The sequence below is a fragment of the Limanda limanda genome, chromosome 6 (genome assembly GCF_963576545.1).
Source record: "Limanda limanda chromosome 6, fLimLim1.1, whole genome shotgun sequence".
In the NCBI taxonomy this organism is placed as follows: Eukaryota; Metazoa; Chordata; class Actinopteri; order Pleuronectiformes; family Pleuronectidae; genus Limanda; species Limanda limanda.
In genome coordinates, this window is record NC_083641.1 from 22,449,412 (window position 1) to 22,468,398 (window position 18,987).

General features: G+C 42.9%; 1 protein-coding gene across 1 annotated transcript; it reads right to left on the reverse strand.

The window, feature by feature from the left end:
• Positions 1-7,225: 7,225 nt before the first annotated feature.
• Positions 7,226-18,842, reverse strand: tada2a (transcriptional adaptor 2A). The gene is made up of 15 exons (XM_061073139.1): positions 18,759-18,842; positions 18,219-18,325; positions 18,079-18,138; positions 17,891-17,982; positions 17,239-17,396; positions 16,619-16,707; positions 16,267-16,339; positions 16,087-16,150; positions 14,125-14,168; positions 11,527-11,637; positions 10,857-10,928; positions 9,910-10,042; positions 9,452-9,495; positions 9,004-9,083; positions 7,226-8,014 (listed from the first exon to the last, which is right to left on the reverse strand). The coding sequence occupies exons 1-15, from the start codon at positions 18,781-18,783 to the stop codon at positions 7,829-7,831; spliced, it is 1,338 nt and encodes a 445-aa protein (XP_060929122.1). The 5' UTR covers positions 18,784-18,842; the 3' UTR covers positions 7,226-7,828.
• Between the last annotated feature and the right edge of the window lie 145 nt (positions 18,843-18,987).

Below are 18,987 nucleotides of genomic sequence, written 5' to 3' on the forward strand. Positions count from 1 at the left end.
GCCTGCACCAGTCTGGCGGGGGGGCACCGATCCGCAGCTTCAGCTCTCAGGACCTCCGCCCTCGGCCTGGAGGATGGTGAAGAGCCGGGAGGTGAGAGACAGACCGAGAGACACACAACAGCCTCACGACACAGACAGGAGGGACCCGAGCCATCGGTGCGTCCGCCTTGTCCTCTGCAGGCTGCTCCGGTATGAGGAGCGATTAGTGCCACACCGCATAGGAGGAGGAGGAGGAGGAGGAGGAGGGGCGTGTCTCTGATTCAGGCTTCTCTATTGGAGGCAGTTTTTTTATCAGTCTGTGGCTGAGTCTCAATTCGGGGGCCACATCCTTCAGAGGGTTCCATTCGTAGATTGCGTCACAGCGATGCGACTTGTGCGCCCCAATGCCAAGGCTCCGACAAATGAGTCATTTTTTTCCGATGAGTATCTTGCCCTAGGACACTTCGGCAGGTTAGAGGATGACTGCTGTATAGTCACAACCGCCCATATCCCATGATTCCTTATGCTTCTTTGAGGAACCGTTTCTCGCGGCGGCAGCAAGCGAGGCGCCAACGACAGAAGAATTTACTTTTTACATTCAAGTACTCAGCCGAACAGCAAACGGAACCCGTGTTAAAATATAACAAGAACTTTTTCGTCTGGCCATGTAGGCGATGGCTGTAAGAGCAATGTTAAAGAAAAACATCCTGGATCCGCCCCTTTCAAAATCAAATCCATTCCAAAAGTTACTGGGTTCTTCCTCAGCTCATTCTCCACCTTTTCATCAAGAAACTTTGTTCTGTAGTTTTTTGTGTATTCCTGATAATTAACAACAATGAAAACACAAAACTCCTTGGCCCGACAGTCCTTTAATTTGAATCAAGCTTTACTCATAAAATATGATCAACATTTTTCTTTCTGATTAATGATAATCTATTATGGATTGATGAATTAAATAGACTAACTTACCATGAAATAATTCCGTTTAAGAATCCTTATTTGCATCCTTAACCTATCTGACGCTGGTGTGTTTGCTGTTAGCACCTGCAGGTGTTTCCTCAGACCTCACAGCTTCCTGTACACAGGCTGTTCTACTTGTACCACACAAGTGTGTCGACAGGAGCACCTGACACAGGAGCTTCAAACACAGCGTGAACTCGTTCTTTGAACGCCTGCAGAGACGCGTGTGATCATGTTGCAGGTCTTGAACCTATAAAGCCCAGAGAGCAAACAGCTGAATTGAAGATGCAGTAAACAAACGTTGGATCACGCTCCACAGAGGCTCAGGCGAAATGTTTCCTCTCCAGCACGCTGCCGACTGGAAATCTAATTTTACCCACTTGTTGAACGCACGCACACAAATGAATGCATTACCTTTTTGAATGTCGCCCCAGCATTGGTGGCCTCGGGCGTATATAGGAAATACAAATGTACTGTCTGTCCTTTACGGCTGTTATTTCAAATCTCATTATGCCTGGTAGAAACAGCTCGGTGTCCTTGCAAATGTCGAGACAGTCGAGGATTTGACCATCCATGGCTGTTTAATTCATAGACCTTCGGATTCGCAGTTGCATGTGCCGGGCTTTCTGTGCAGCCCTTCGGTGAATATATCCGCGTACAAAAACCCATAATTAGACATGCCTTCCAAAGTCAATCCTATTTCAGAGGGCTCCTGGGGGAGATATTACACTATCCGTAAACCCACGGCCCCCTGCCTCAGAGTCAATCCTAATTACATTCCAAATTCAATCAACTGGAAACAAACAGCAGCAGCAGCACCGACCCAAAAGACCTGGTGCCATGAGGGTGAACCGCTTCTGCACCGGGAGGAAAGACAAGAGACGGACCGACAGAGGCGCTTTGACCTTGCAATTGAAATACTATTATTAAGATTATTCATTCTTTTGCAGGATAAGTTCAGAGGAGAGACGGGAGCTTGCGTTGATTGAAATTCACCTGATTAGTGTTTTAAAAGACACAAGGAAAATGGTGAAGGAGAATGTATTTGAATGGAATGAGAAAGAAGTAAAAAAAAAGGGAGGGAGGGAGGGAGGGAGTGGAGGGAAGGGGGGTGATAGATGTTTAAGAATTGGTAACCTTGAATGAGAAAAGCAAGAGGAAGATGGATAGAGAGGTGGAGGGAGGGAGGGAGGGAGGGAGGGAGGAAGGGGGGGGATAGAGCTGCAGGCTGCAGAGACGGGGACTGGGGTTCGGGCTGAAATGTCAGATGAGTCAGAGGCAGTCTGGGAAGATGCTCCTGTTTAATATGGCGGCTCACTCTGCCATGTAGGCTGAGAATTTACAATGACACCAGCTCTGTAATAACAAGCACCTGCAGCCATGTGGTGAAGGACCCGTCTGCTGGGGAGCGAGCGGGGGGGCGACATTGATTAACCCTGACCGCCTGGAACACCAGATAACTGATGGGTTTGATGGTGCGGAGGCGGCCTCTGTGATTTAACTGTGAAAATCACCTGCGCAGCTCGGCTACTTATTTGGACTTTTTTGAGAAACAGCAGAGATCTGTCAATCTAAATGGTGAATGATGAGCCCGGTGACCCCATTCGGGCGGATGGAGATCATTCATGGAGAATCCCGGGGAGGACGGGCGAGTGCACTCCAGAGTCCCGGTGTGAGGCCTGACGCAGGAAAACAGGCCATGAGAGAGAGAGAGAGAGAGAGAGAGAGAGCGACCAGGCCGTCCCCGGGGCGTCTTCCAGGCAACATCCTTCACTTTCCTCCAGCCTGAGGAATGTGTGTTGCAAAGCTCCAGCAGATTATCACAGTATCTGTGTCACCGGCTAATAAGTTGATGAATGTTTATCCCCGAGAAAGTAAACTAAAGTGTGTAAAGACTGTAAATCTCCTCAGAGGATCCCAGGAGGCTTTAACAACCCAGAGGTTCATTTCAGTGTGTGCTGATGTGTGTGTGTGAGCAGAAAGTGGTAAGACGAGGAGAAAGCATTCTGTGGTCAGCGCCTGGTGTGGATGGTGGACCTGGGGAGCAGCAGGGGACGAGCTGAGGGTCTAAATAAAGTTCTGCTCCAGCTGTGACGGATGGAAAATAGACACGGGAGCAAAGTGTTTGCTGTGGCAACAACACGTGAGAGCAGTGAGGAGGCTGAACGCAGCACAGGCCTCTCAGCTGTCACTCTGCTCAGTGATGATCTGACAAACACACCGGACCTCTGACGCCTCAGCAGCATCACACACACACAAAAGAGGAGAATTTTACATCTTATTCAACCCCAATAATTTCATTATCATCATTCACTTGCTCCCCCTCTTCCACGAGAGTGAGTCAGGGAGGAAAGGCACGTAGACAGATAGGAGGGGGGTTTGGGGGGTGGGGGTCGGGGGGGGGGGAGCTACAGCACACTTCTGTGCACGGCTCTGGTTCGTCACGACTCCTCTGCCCAGCCCAGCAGATGAGCAACAGGAGAGTGTGTGTGTGTTTGTGTGAATATGTGTGCAGAGCTGCCCCCTCCACACCTCTGCTCCTTCTATCAGACAACCTGGTTGCCAAGGTTACCTCTCGTGTTGATGGCTTCACCTCTGTGTTAATCACTACCTGCAATAATAGCCAAAGCAGATGAGAAGGGTTTGTGTGTGTGTGGTTTTGTATATACGTGTGTGTGTGTGTGTGTGTGTGTGTGTGTGTGTGTGTGTGTGTGTGTGTGTGTGTGTGCGTGTGTGTGTGTGTATAGACTTACAGACACATGTAATTTGCTCTAGCCCCCCCTGCGACCCTCAGAGGATATATGTATGTGTATGTACTGTATGTGTTTACATCTGTTCATTCACATTACACACACACACATATTTGTGAGGACCTGTGAGCTGTTTAAGGGTGGAGATGGTGAAGGTGAAGGTGAAGGTGTAGGCGACTGGGGGGATGAATGATGTCCTCACAGCTATAGAGAGACCAACGTGCCTCAGTGTTTGTCCTCTTCAGAACGGGTAGAACACGGAGCGAAGCTGCAGGAGACGTCTTTTTCCTTCTTCCCTGAATAGCAGCAAAGTTGAAAATCAATACGACACCGGCTGAGGAGCAGCTCTAAATCCAAAGGATCGATTCCTCTCAGGAGAGTCGTGTTTTCCCTTTAACTCTCGTGGCGTGGCGGCCGACTTTCACTGTAACAATAAGAGAAAAATAGCTAATAGATTATGTGAGAATATGTAATAATGTTCTTTATGCTGTGACCGTGCAAATCTTTATCGTAGATGGAATTGAAAGCAGATTAACGTCTTAGTGGAGACCACATCACGTCCTGTCTGATATCCTTCCTCTCACTTTCTGTAGAATCAAACTGATTATTATTACTAATTTATGTGATTCTCATTATGTGGAGACGTGGAAAGAAACTAAGTTTATATACTCAACTATTGCACTTAATATTTAAGAACCTTATACTTTTGTAATATAGAAATTCCGTGTTCTTCTTCTTTCTACTTCCACTCTACTAAATGTATCGAGTTATTATTGTACTTTGTGCTAAACCACATTCAGCAAAAAACTAATCCTGTCTTGATGTGAATTGTTAAAACGCATAATTCATAATATGGCCAAGACCAAGATGTCTACTCTCTTATTACAAGTTATGAACAAATGATCAAATGTTGATATTATTGGAATAGACTCAGCAAGACTAGCGACCTTTACAATCTTTTGCCAATATATTACATCCCATTCAACTGAATACTTTCTTCCATGAATTTTAAATAAAGTACTTTCACCTGTTACAGAGTATTTCTACACTGAGGATAGTGATGCTGTGCCCTCCTTTCTTCCTTTTTTAAAAATGTGTCAAGAGTTTTTTTCACAGCATCTCAGACACAAAACTGTTCAAGGACAAAAGGTTTCAAACTGTCACCCTCTCCTTCTCAGTTTGTGATGTTTATTAGATCCACATCAATACACAAGTTTCCCTGCTGAGGGAAGTCAGCGCTCATTTACCTCAGAGAGGAGCAGTGGGTGCGAGCAGGAGGCAAACTGTGTGTCGGAGGAGACAGTGAGTGGGTGTGTGGAGAAACGCTGCAACTCAGCACACACACGCCGAGCAGTGACACTAACATCTGCTCCATCTGCTGTCCCCCCCCACTACCGAGACAGAGACAGGGCCACAACATGCACTGGGTGAGTCCAAATGACAGGCGATACAAGACATGCAGTGTTGTGTGAGGAGAATAAATCCATGTTCAGTGCAGGGTTAAAGAAACACAAATCACCCTGTGACGTGATGAAGCTTCATCTCTTCCCTCACTGCATGACATCAATCTGAGACCTGTTGCACGTGACTGTGGACGGCTCCTGTCACACAGAGGCGTGCGGTCGTCACTCACTTCCCTCGTCCTCATTCAGAGGAGATTAAAACAATTCACAGACTGAGACACACAGTCACGTCCTTGGAGAAAGACACGAAGAATTAAAAGACTAAAATACTTGTTCAAAGCATATTATAGTCCTGAGTTACACAATGGCAATCTGAATTTAAAAAGAACAAGATTACTATTAGGATTAGAATTAGGAGGATTTTGAAGCCCTGATACACAGTCTACTCATTTTAAAACTCCAGTAACACTTTAGGTAATATCAATTACAATTTAACTGTGACGTCACTACAGAACTACCTTCTATTTGTCCCCCCAGGAATAACCAGTCTTCTCTAAGATTAGGATACAGATTAAGATACATTTATTTGTCCCAAACACATGCACAGACATGCACAAGCACACTCATGCAAGGAGGGAAATTTAACCTCTGCTTTTAACCCATCTGGAGCAGGACACACAGAGCAGTATGCAGCCATGTACGGCGCCCGGGGAGCAGATGTTGGGGGAGTAAGGTGCCTTGCTCAGGGGCACTAGACAGGGTAGGGAGAATCCTCTTGGTTTTTTGGACATATCAATCCAGGTTCGTCTTTTTGTTGTTTCTCCGTGGAGTCGAACCAGAGACGAACCAGAGACCTTTTCTGCCCATAGTCCAAGTTTCTGCCACTAGTCCACCGCCTCATTATAAGACAATATGCATGTGACACGTGTTGCCATCATAAGAGATGTGGTGAAACCTCTCAGTCAGTGTGGGTTCTGATTGAAGCTCCTCACATTTGTTCATCAGCTTCATCCTGCAGCCTGGACATCAAGTGCCACTCCGTATCTCCAGCCATCACTGCTGAGACTTTGTGTAGAAACTGAAAGATCAAACCCTGGTTTGTTGAGACCGGCTGGAACAACGAGGATCTGCATCCTGTGCAGCGAGCAGAAGCGAAAGAAGCAATTCGCTCCGCTGCTTCGTGTTTGTTTTGAAACATTGATTTGTTAAGACACATCAAAGCATGAAAGAAAATGTTTGGATTTCTTCTCCTCTCGCCCTTATCATCAAAGGTGGAATCAGGCAGTGAGCCGAGGTTGACGCGGTGGCTGCTCCCTGCTCTGATAAGCCCGTCAGAGGCCGATGGCCACCGGTCTGCTGCTGTTGCATTAGATACAGTTCTGCCACATCACAACAGACCCACAAACGCACAGGGGAAGACACAGGATTGTTTTCTCTGATGCCTCAAACTGTGAAATATCATTTAAAATGCTAGTAAAACAATAATCTGGGCAAAAATCTAACTGCGTATTAAGATTCTGGTCACTTATTGATTTACGTGAACAGGAGAATACAAGTGTGCCACTTTTAAGTTTGGAGCAATTAAAAGAGCTGCTCAGGATCAAAATATGAGCTCACAACGTTGTTTGGTGTCAGGAACGATTCTTATCTCCTGCTTGTTCTCATCAGCTCATTTAGATCAATTGTCAGGTTTTGCAAGATGCTGAGCGAACCAGGTCTGCATTCCCCAATTCATTTTCTATAAAAGAGCAATATCATCTGGCGCTTATTACATAGAAGATAGACAAAGCTCTTACAGGGATTAGAGTTTGCTTATTCCGCAGCAAATAAATATTTTCATTTACAGCCTCAAACGAAAGCAGCTTCTCAAAAACGTCTCAGTGGGTCTGGACAAGACGCTACAACAGCACAGTGCAGGACAGGTTGTATGAAGGGTCAGAACCTAAGGATTATTTAGGTCATTGTTTAGTACATTGTTAAAATAATGAGAAATACCAAACATGTTCCAAAGATCTTGTTTCTTTTGTCCGACCAACAGGGAAACAGTTTAAGATAAATACAGTCCCACATTTGAATGTCATCGACTTCATTTAGAATAAGCAGTTGATGCCAAGAAGAAGTTTCCTGAACCAATTGCCCAATGTAACTTCACTTTTATTCTCCATGTACGTAGTGTAATATGTTTTGCCTGTAATCAAATTTTTACATTTTGTTTCAACAACCAAGAGATTTGCTGGATACAATATTAAATAATTAAAATGAATCAGGGCAACAGGGGATTTTCTAATCTTTCCCATCAGTACATTTTAATCAGTACAACATTCGTTCCACTAACTTTCTTATGAATTTACATCAACACATCAGTTCATCTGGAGAATATGGAAACATGAGACCTGTTAAACAAAGCATTGGCGGATATTTGAGTCCAAGTAGTGCCTACAGGTTCAAATATCAATATACATGCCACATATATACATTTTATGACAGGGATATAATAACGTTCTCGTTTTAATATGAGGCCTTGTTCTTCTGACAGAACTATTACAAAGAGATTTGTCATTTTAATAACTTCAAGAATCAAACACAAGACTTTACAAATATTAGTTAAAGTATTTCACAGAAGCAGCGACAATCGGAGACTCTTACAAAACAAAAAGGCTTATGACGTCACAAGATGAGAAATAAAAGGAATCCCTAACAGCAGCCTAACCTCCTGTGTGGTCCGGTGGAAGCCTCCTAGGCCTTAGTGATGTGGCCCTCTTTTATTAGGAAATCATAGATTTTGCGTGTTTTGTTGACGTCGATCTTGATCAGCGCTCGGGCCTGTGCCAGCCGCAGGCCGCCCTGCCGTCTGCACTCATTAAGTAAGGCCTGCTTGTACTCCAGGTAGGCTCCCGGCACCAGACGCACCACCTGGCACAGCTAGAAGAAGAAAAGAGAAACTGGCACTTAGAAGCAATGTCTTATTTCAGGCCACGGCACATTCATCATCTAACAGTGTCTGAACGCCTGGCAGAACAGAGGAAGGCTACATTCACAAGATGGTTCAAATTAATCTGAAAGTGGGATGTTAGACTGGCTCACTGCAAAACCCAGTGAGTCAGATTTACTAATGAAGTCAAAGGTACGCGTCAGATTCCACTGGCCTGCTGATTTCCTTAAGCAGCATTAGTTTTAGTCAAGCTACCGGCATGGTATCTCCAGAGGATAAATCCTAATGACTTCAGCGCCACCATGGGGTCAAAATTTTAGGCTGTCCAGTAATTTGCAAATACCTTCAAACAACCCATCACCCTTTGCTGTATTTCGTATTTAGAGCCAATTAGCACATGTTAGCATGCATGGCTAAAATGGTAAACACTCCCTAAAACCTCCGCTTGCCTCCTGGTGGCTAAAGTATCCACCAAATTATTTATTCCCCTACATTTCTCTTATTTGAGGCATCTGCACAGATTCTGGCTCCAAGTGACGTCACCAGTGCAGGATGTCAGCGTCTGTGCCCACAAGGTTTTGACCCGCATAGACATCAGCATTGTTCTAGTGACCATATTAGCAGGGTAATGTTATTTGACTCTGAGCTAGAGCTACTGACTCTGTGTTGGTAGATATCTGATACTGTGCAGGTCTCCTTCTTATTGTTGTGGAGCAGTCACTGTGTCTGCTATAGATAAACTGTGAAGTCACACGCCTTTTCTCACCATAACTTTCCCTGTGGCTCGTGCAGATCCCATTGGTTTTACTTACACACACACAAGTTCGTTTTGCATGATGCAGCAAAGACAAACAAATATTCCAAAATGTATGATACACCCTTAAATGCATAAGCAAAAAGGAGTGAGGCATGGATTGTGTCATGAATACCCAACGTTTACCTGAAGCTGAGATTCAAACCATTCAAAAGTAACTTGTACCTCTTTCTCCCGCTCGTCAAGTTTCTCTGTCCCCGGCAGCCCCGTCAGGTTCAGTGGGGGGGCGCTCCGCCTGCCTGTTGCTGTGCAGCAGAAATACAACAACAGTTACAGACATGCAGCACCCCAGTGTTGGTCCTCACTTCAGATAACTTAATACCCCGCTGACAAACACACAGTTAATTCCTTAACTTGGAAGAGACACAGGAACACATATTTACAGTGAGCGAGATGCAGTGTGGGAGTGAGCGTCCTATTTATACTCTGGAGGTTAAGGAAAGGCAGCTAATATAAAAAGGAAAAACAGCCAAGATAAATATGGATGTGAGGGGTTATTTGTCAAGTGTATTATGAGGGGCGCCTGCATTAATGCAACTGTGCCTGGAGACGCACCAGGCCCCCCCCCTCCGAGGAGGGAGTACAGAGAGGAAGGTGGAGAGAAGCTTCCTACCTGACACTGTGATGGTTGTGACTGCTGGAGTGATGCCAGCATCTCTGCAATCAGAAAGGAAAAGTATAAGCAGCTCTACTACATTATTTATACACACACACAAACACTTGGACACACAATCTCTGGGCTTTGTTCACTCTTCTTATTCCAGAACCATCTTCCAAAAATAGATGACTCATTGCAATTCATGATTTTTTTTTTAAAAAGGTACAATAATTAGAGGAGCTTGGAGAAGATCCACGGATGGAAAACACAGGAGCAGTCGCACATTAAAAAGACTAAAAACACTGCAGGGACGGACATGGACGTGGGACGCACGGTGACACAAACGTCTGCTCTGTTAATCTGAGCACGCCTGGAGCCGAGCGCGGTGACAAAGGTCAGCGTCTCGGGGGAGCACGGCTTCACCAGCTCGTCCGTTACACACTCGGTAACAAGCAGGAAGTTTGGAGTCTCACATTGCCGCCTGTTTGCTGAGCCACTGCTGGCAGGCTCTGCCGTCCTGGATGTACTGCAGGACGTCACACAGCATGGTTCTCTTCCTCCGCTCGTCGTCACGCAGTCGCTTCGCCCGCTCGTACACCTTGGCACCTTAGAGTCATTACACAGGAGGGGGAACAGAAATGAAGGAGGACTGTAAATGTTACTGAATGTACATTATTTTGAATTAAGGCTTCTATGTGTTCATTCACAATTTATTTCATATTCAAATATTTCCTAGATTCATTATTTTAATTAGAAAATGTCAGAGGAAAAGTAAATCAAATGCTGTATGTCCCATAGCCAAAGATGAACCTCGAATAAATTCTGTCTTATACGATTTAAAAGAATTCTGTTCGTGTCAAAGAAAAGCATCAAATTATTTTATCATTTAAGAAACAGAAACCTGCACATTTTAGGCACTTTTATCTTAAAAAAAGTTTAAAACAATGATTTAAACTATCAATGAATTTTCTGTCGATGAACTAATTGATTTATTTAGAATGTAGTTCAGAGCTTGAGCTGAGAGTAGTGACCAATACACAGAGTGAAATTGATGATAAGCAGTTTTCAGGTGAGAGGTTTTAATGAATCAGGCGTCATTTACTGAAAAAATTCATGGTGTAGAAATTATTCCAGATTTATTAATTCTGCCAACAATCCTTTGATATCATGACAAAAGAAGCTGATAGAGCAACTCAATAATATATTCAGTTGTGTGCAACGCATCAACTAACAAGCTCAATTCAAAAAAAGATCTGAGGACCTGATGCACTAAGCTGCTGCAAATAATACTAATAAAAAAACATCTTAAGACCAACTCAGAAAAAAAGAACTCAGCCAGCTCATTTCTGACAGTAATTTATGTATGCAACTTGAAAACGAAATTTTGTTGAACAGAGTGACTAAGTCAAAGTAAACTCACTGCAGAAGGACTTGATCCCTGCTTTCCTGTACTCCTGCAGCCGGCGGATCTCCCTCCGCAGCTCAAACTCCACTGTGAAGAAAAGGAGAAGAAGGCAGCTGAAGACAAATCTGTGTATGATGTTACTAGATAAAGAGGAACCTCGACTCTTTCGGGCTAAAAATGTCTCATATCAACAAGTTGTGCAGCACCCAACAGTTTACAGACATCCCCATGTATTCATACATACACTGTACATATGTTAAAAAATGTGGTGAGGTTCAGGGGAATATATTATGCACATTTTGGGAAACAGATTTTAGTCACAAGATAATAATGTAGAAAGTCGTTTTTGGGAGCTGTGTGTTGGACAGCGCTCTAACACACACCGTCACCGTCATCTTAACAAAAGATGAAGATATCTATATTTTGGTGAAAGTGCTTTAAACCCTTCAAAAGAGTCGCAGAAAATTGGTGGAATTATGTCAAGGAGCACTGAAGCTGTTCTGCTGCTCACAGTGGAACATCATGTTTTTTCTTTTAACCCCTTTGACCTCAGCAATAGAAATGGTCCACCAGTACCATTTCACAAGGCAGCCTGGCAAGAACTGGTAAAAATCCCTTTCTTTGTGTATATGTCTGTTGAGCCCATTCTTAGAGGCCGTCCATGTAAACTCAGCAAAATACTTACATGCGTGACTTTCGATGAATTTGTCGTGTTCAGTTGGTCCAACCACTCTTGCAAATCGTCTCATGACGTCGTACAGCTCCTGCACCTCCTTCGGGTAACATCGCTCCAGCACTGAGGAAGAGAGAGGAGGTGAGAAATATGGAAGAAAAATTCACCTACTTTTTTTTTTTAAACACATGAGCATCTTTTTAGAGGATGCAAGGAGAAGTGCTGTATTTTTAATTTATTTGTGTTTACCAGTTTACAGCCTTTAATATGCAGCTCTAGTGTCTTCTATAAAAGCCATTCTGTGGCTGCACTGAAGTTATGATGGTTGATCACTGCCGAGAATTTGTATCTGATAGTTTCAAAATATATTGTGGAGATCTGAACATTTTATCCAAACCACTGAACTACACTGAAATCGCACCACTCGGCATCTTTTCACACGGTAGATTTAACTGTAAACCTGAAACAGAAAAATATTTCTGTCTGCGATCAATTCTGTACGCTGCCATACTAAAGCCAATGAGGCGTATTTTCTTAAAGGCTTTTTCATCATTTTGTTATTTTTATTCGTGTTGGAACTACACGTTAAAACAGATGTTTTCCTTAACCTCGCACATACAAAATGTGCCCTATCCCATTAAAAAAAATACAAGAGCAAGAAAGTGTTTGAACCCTTTGGAATGACCTGGATTTACAGACAAGTGCAGACACACACAATGTGCTTAAAGGTTCAGTGTGTAAGATTAAGGTGAAAAGTGATTTATCTGCAAACATTTAATATAAAATAAAACTAGTGATGTTTTCACTCGTGTGTTTCATATCTAGTTGTGGGTTTTTGTACCCCAAAATGGGACCTTTAAATTTAAATACTTTATATTTACATCAGGAGCGGGTCCTCTCTATGGAGGCCGCCATGTTTTTTTTACAGTAGCCCAAACTGGACAAACTAATCATCTTTTGTGTTTTTTATGACAACTGAAACTTCACCACTAGATGTCACTAAATTATAAACACTGAACCTTTAAACTAAGAACACAACACTTATTGTCTTTAACTTCTTAAACCTTTACGGGTGCTGAAAAAATGAGAGCACCCTCAGATTGAACAGCAATCAAAGCAAAACAAAGATGCAGCAATCTCTAGCATACAAAACCAAGCCACAGTCAAGCTCCATTGGAGAGTGAGTATTCTCCAACACTTAACTCGCTCTACAAGCACAAACACTCTGAAGAGCTGGTGTTCGTCTCAAAGCGTTGCCCGTGTTGCTGAGGAACGGATAAGTGTCGAAGAGTAAAGCTGCTGTGTTTATATTTGTGTGTCACAGGCTACTTTAGGAGACAGATTACAGATTTAAGACCAGTTTATCAGGGTTGGCTTGTGCTGATGGAGACAAAAGGTGTATCCACCATTTGGAAGAAGTTCCTTTTTGGGTCTGTGGGTAAGGTTGGGGTAAAGGTTAGTGTTATAGTTAGACAAGTCTCCAGGAAATTAATGCAAATGTATGCATGTCACCAAATGTGATATGTGTTAGAGTGTGTGTGTGTGTCAGGTTCTCTCTGCATTCAAGTGTGAATAAGCAGCTGCCATTTCAGACTCAACACATGGTGTCATGTCCTAAACAAAGCAGTGAACACACCGTCACAACAGTGTTGTCCACGTCTCTAAGGAAAAATCAACACTGGTGTGTGGCCTCATACCAACACATAAACACTGACAGCAAACGAAGGCGACAAGACAACTCATACTTGAATCATTTCATTTAGAAGGTCCCCACAGGGCTCCAGACCGCTGCCCTGAAACAACAGCGCTGGTCAATCTGCCTTCGGCAAGTTTCTAAGACAGAATACTGCGAGCCACCCAGGCTCAGATACTGCTTCCATTATTGCATGTGACACAGACATGAACGAACACACATACACACACTGTAGAGACACAATCTTTGACAGTCTCCATGACAACCAGTCTGCAGCTCTACAGCTACTCTGAGTTCCCCTTTGTCTTGAAAGACCGGAGAGATAAGGGAAAGGAGGGGAAAAAGCGAGCAGGGCTAACTGGAGGATATATAAATAAATCATGAGAGGAGAACTCTTCAACTCCCAGACCACGGACAGTTTTCACAGAGCAACATGTGGAGATATAACGATGGGCTGGGTGGTCGAGCAAAGTTGAAATAAAAAAAGGCTTTAATTGGACAAATTCGTTCGTTGCAGCCCATCTGTCTGACCTCCGATGCAAAAACCCCTGAGATGCAAAGAATTGTATTACCGGAGCTCGCTGAAATCCAACCTGTGATGGGTGGATCAATAAACAAAGCCTCCCTCAAAATTAAAGCCATTATAGCAGGAACACTCATCACATGGGGGATCTTTTCACAGTGAGGCAATTATGCTCTGGCACACAGCCCTCATAGACTATTCACAGGTCTGATCGTAAATACGAGCTCGGTCTGTGGCCACGAGGGGCTACAGAGGTTAACGGTGGTCATTTCATACGACTTGTTTGCCTGCATCCATAGATACCCTCTGCAGCGATTTGGCTGGAGGATATCAGATGTCTCTCTGAGCTGCGATGAATACTGTCGCCCATGTGTCTGTCGGGGGGAGGACTTACTCTGGAATTTCCGAAGGTTGATCAGCCCGTGGTCTCGGATAATCCTGAAAGAAATGCAGGTTTAGATTTATTAACATGCAAATTGATATTCTGATTAATGTGGTGCTGGGAAATTAATCCTGGCATGTATTAATCTGCATATATCTTGGCTGTTACAGTCTATAAAGAGATTATGGCATCGGAACACCCAATACACAACCTCAGTAGTTTATTAGGTACGCCAGACTATAACTGACCCAGTCTCATACAACACTCCTGCAGTAAAGGCTCCCTTAAAGGTCATGAAGTTCAGTTTGTGTTGAAGCTGTTTCAGCAAAGTGTTGATTCAAGATAAAGTTTTCTAGTCTTATCGACCACTTAACGTCACATTCACACACATTCATACAGTGCTTCCATACACAGAGCTTTTTCTATCACACACTGCCTGCACAGCCATCAGGACCATTCGGGGGTTCAGGGTATTGCCCAAGGACACTTTGGTAGGCAGACTGGAGAATTGACCTTTTGGTTAGTGGACGACCTGCTCTCGCTCCAGAGCCACAGTCTCCCCACATTATGATCATGATAGGCACTGCAATTTGTGGTGCTACTAATTCATATTTTGTTATACTGACATGTTTTTATTTTATTTTGTCCACCTCATTTATACCAATGAGGCTAAATGACAGAAACAACTCTTTAAAACAAAATAAAGTTAATTAATTAAATATTAATTTAGATAATGAACATTGTAATCCTCAAGAGGGTAGGGACTCATTGCACGACTGAATGTGCATGTGTCTACTAACCAGCAGCGAAGGGAAACTGGCTCAACAGCTGCATCTGAGACTACATTTCTTGACAGGTCTGTACTTCCATGTTTCAGGGGTCAGAATTTAGGATTTCCTGGAAGCTTCTCTGACAAGTAGCAAGTTAACAGATTTAGAATAAGGAGCATGGAATGAGAAACTAATAACATGAATGCCTGCCCAGCCAGACATGCCATTCCACCATCCTCTGAGAGCAAGAACTCGTTACAGATGATTTAGTGATGGATGCATTACAGCAAGATTGACTGTGTGTGTTAGTGTGTGTGTGTGTGTGTGTGTGTGTGTGTGTGTGTGTCTGACAGTGTACACAAGGAAGGAGAAGATCTGTAGAGTGCTGACTTCCAAAAACCTCTAAACCTTATCCATTAGTTTGATGATTCTTCATCAATTGTTTAACACTTATAAAGTAGAACAGGAGAACATTTAGCATTTTGCAAAATGACAACTTTCAGAATTACCATTGTTTCAACTGTCAATCCAAATGTACATTTGAGGAAAAGGCTGCCTAATAAAGATATACTTTTTGAAAATGTGTTTTTTAATATTAGGCATTTAAGCCAGTATTTTTGTGGGAACACAATCCACAAAATGGGCAACATACATTTCTCCTGGGGTGTTAATAACTTTATCAAGTCTCCTGCAGGGAGGATATTCTCTTTCCCAGCCTAAAACTGGGCCCAACGTCAAACAGCTTGGCATGTACAGCGTTCACCAGGAGACAGACGGGTTCCTCCAAAATATTCCTGGTTTGAATAGAGGCTCATGCAGCTTGTAAGTTGCACCTGAATGATTCCCTGTGGCTAATGAGAGCTTAAGAAAAAAGGCTTTGCAACTACACACCCAGTCTCAGAGGAAATGGTTCTTTTAATCTACTTTTAACCAAATAATAATTACAAATTGGAATTTATACATATATTTGAATTCATTCATATTAAGAAGGTAGAGTCATGGGTGTAAAATATGAAATGTATTTATTCAACCTAAACCCATTTAAAGGGGTCTGTGGGAAACAAAGCTCCAAAAGGTCAATATATAAGCTTATGTGCCATCTACTGGTAAACTCAGGTCATTACATGATCATGAATAAATAAATGCTGTATAGTATTACAGAAAGCTACGTATGTCATTTAGTGCATAAAAATAAAGGACCTACTTCTTCCTCCGCTGTCTCTCCTTTAATCTTGAATGATATATGTCAACAACTGCCAGCTTGAGGGCTGAAACACAAGAACACAACAATTAAGGAGGTTGAGTAAAATATTGTAGCTCACACCATTATAATCTATTTATCAATGGAAAAGTATTTACAAAACACAAATAACATTCTACCCACCACGAAGTACGTCTGAGTCATCATCCACAAAGTCGATGTCTTTCAAATCCCATTCAGCGTAGTTGTCAAACTCCTGGGGGGAAAGTGAAAAAATGATTTTCATAATCTTCAGCTTTGATCCGAGTTCACATGCAGCGGATCGTTTATCATAGATATGAACCCATATTCAAACACTATCTATGAGTAAATGCAAACAATGGGATGAATCATTCACTAGAAACAACAACATGAATCACTGTCTGTTACATTTCATGTTGATCAACCTAGTGGCCGTTTCATTTATCTATTTATTCATGTTGACAGGCCATGCTACTACACATGATAAAGTACAGGATGTTTTAATCCCCCTCACCTCCATGAAGTCTGCTCTGGCAGGCATGTATCCGGCCATGTCTCGAGACAGCACTGAGTCAAATGTGGGCCGTGGAGGTTCATCAGTGGCTGTAATGTCAGAAAAAAGCAAACAAAACTATGAGCTTACAAGAGATATTTTATGAATTGTGTCTGAAAACAAGACGTGTTCCACCAACAAACATCATACAAGATTCTGTTTTATAAAAAATATAATGAGTTTCCGTCTCTGCCTTCACTCTCCCCGACTGTTCTGTGAACATGACGGAGAAATGTTTGTCAAGCACTCGCACACAGTGACAGATGGAGACCTGCAGCTTGATAGGAACTGAGACAAGTTCTTCTCACACCAACTGTTGTCGACCAACTGTCAGGACTTACAGTGATGATAAACTTTGGATCGTTTTATGCAAATCTCTCATCTGACTGCTTTGGAGGAGCAGAATTATTGCTCTGATTTCAAATCGAATTACAGCTCGCAACTAAACCAAGTTATATTACTGCCATCTATTCCTCTATTCCATGGAGATGTGCGCACAGAATAAGGATTTTTTTTGTGTCCTATTTTTCCTGTAAAATGTGCTAAGAGAAATTAAGGTGGTAGATGTTATGGATACTCACGCTTGAAAGGAATAGCACCCTCTGCAAAGCGAGAGTCTTTTGTTTTGCGCAGGCTCAGCAAGGTGGAGGAGAACAGGGGGTTGTTGATGAAATTCTTCATGTAGTGGCTCTCACATTCCTCTTTGGTTTTCGTGCGCATCTGATATGCAACATCCTGCCTGAAGAGAGATGTGAGAAATAGATGAGCTAAGAGAGAAGTTTGCTGAGGTTTATGAATAAATCCATTATTGTAAATCTGCATACTGTCTCACCCCATTTCCCTCTGAAACATAACTAGAGAGTATAGCCTCACTGATATAGATAAAGAAAGTTTAAAATCTAAACCTGCTAATGACGTACAGTATTAGACTTTCATTTTTATACAATCAATTTCATTGATAAAAAGGAAATAAACATCTTTAGATTTTAATAATTTCACTAAGAAACATACAAAGTTGTTTCCAGGGATTAAATTGAGTCATTTAAATTTTTGTATCACAAAGAAAGGGGTTTCAACCCCAAGGCCATGCAACTATTGAGTATATAACTAAAAGAACCAGGTCTGGCAGAAACACACTGTGTAAAAGAGACCTAATTCTTCAGTCCAGACAAATATGACGACTGTGGAGTCATGGTTATGTTGTAGGACTAAAATAAACAAACAAACATTTACCAGTTCCCAAAGCCACAGTCCATGACGGCCTCCAACAGAGACACCTCTTCCTGTGCAGTCCACCCAGGCTCCAGTACAGGGAAGTCTGACGTCTACACGAGGAAAAGTGAAGGTATATGTTCAGAAGTGTACGTGAGAGAGTAAGAGTTTAACGACATGCAGATGTTTTTTGTTTCTGTTTTACGTACCATGATTTCATATCTGTGATCACTCTCGTGCTTCTTGTATTCGAATCCTTTGGTGAAACACTGAAACAGAAGCATTAGTGAGGGTCGTGGGAATAAAACGAGTGATCTGACAGCATTGGTTCTATTTGAGATCGACTAACCTGGAGGCAGAGGAGAAAAGGCGACGGTCCACATTCTGCACACTTGATGTAGGGCTCGGTGAGATAAGAGGAACAACCTCTGCACGGGGGTTTATCAAAGGGATCATCTGCAAAAGACATGTTGTTAAACTACTGGTTGAAAACACATTGAGTCGCTGTCAGGACGACGACACAGGCTGAAGCTGCACTGAGCTTTAAACCGAACGATGGTGGTAAACAAAAGGAAAAAAGCTCAGAGCTAGCTCAGCTAACCTTACCCTAGCTACTCAACGTTTAACGGTTGTATCATTCATTTCCTGAACCTTAAACTTATTCAGACGAATAACACATTATAGTACAAACATGCAACTTAGTGGTTTTTCTTTGAGAGCTCACAACTAGCGTTATTTGTCAATGCATGCTAACGTTAATGTTAGCAAAACTAGGCTAGCGATGAGTTAGCGAATGCAGCTAGCTACATAAACACAGAGACAAGACCGGGCTGTTTCCTGTAAAGCGGACGTTTCTGCATGTATCTCCGTGTTTCTTGTTGATACTCACTTCCAAACGAGGCGAGTCGGTCCATGTGGAGACGTTTCGACAAAGATACAACCGGCCAGGAGGGTTCAGTTCAATCGACTTCTCCACGCTCGCCGGCTAACCTGATTAGCCAGGCGAAGGTAGTCGAGCCCCAATCAATCGATATGGAACGCTCCAAATGATCAGTGTTATTTTTCATCCTGTTTTCAGCACGTTGTGTTTTATTGTTTACAAGTTTCAGGACCTCAAT

What these genes read in the sequence shown, in the direction of transcription:
- tada2a (XM_061073139.1), bottom strand. Translation starts at nt 18,783, where the DNA reads ATGGACCGACTCGCCTCGTTTGGAA. An exon ending in CTTTTCTCCTCTGCCTCCAG is followed by an intron (nt 18,139 to 18,218) that starts GTTAGTCGATCT and finishes CTTCTGTTTCAG; the next exon opens with TGTTTCACCAAAGGATTCGA. An exon ending in ATCACAGATATGAAATCATG is followed by an intron (nt 17,983 to 18,078) that starts GTACGTAAAACA and finishes TTCCTCGTGTAG; the next exon opens with ACGTCAGACTTCCCTGTACT.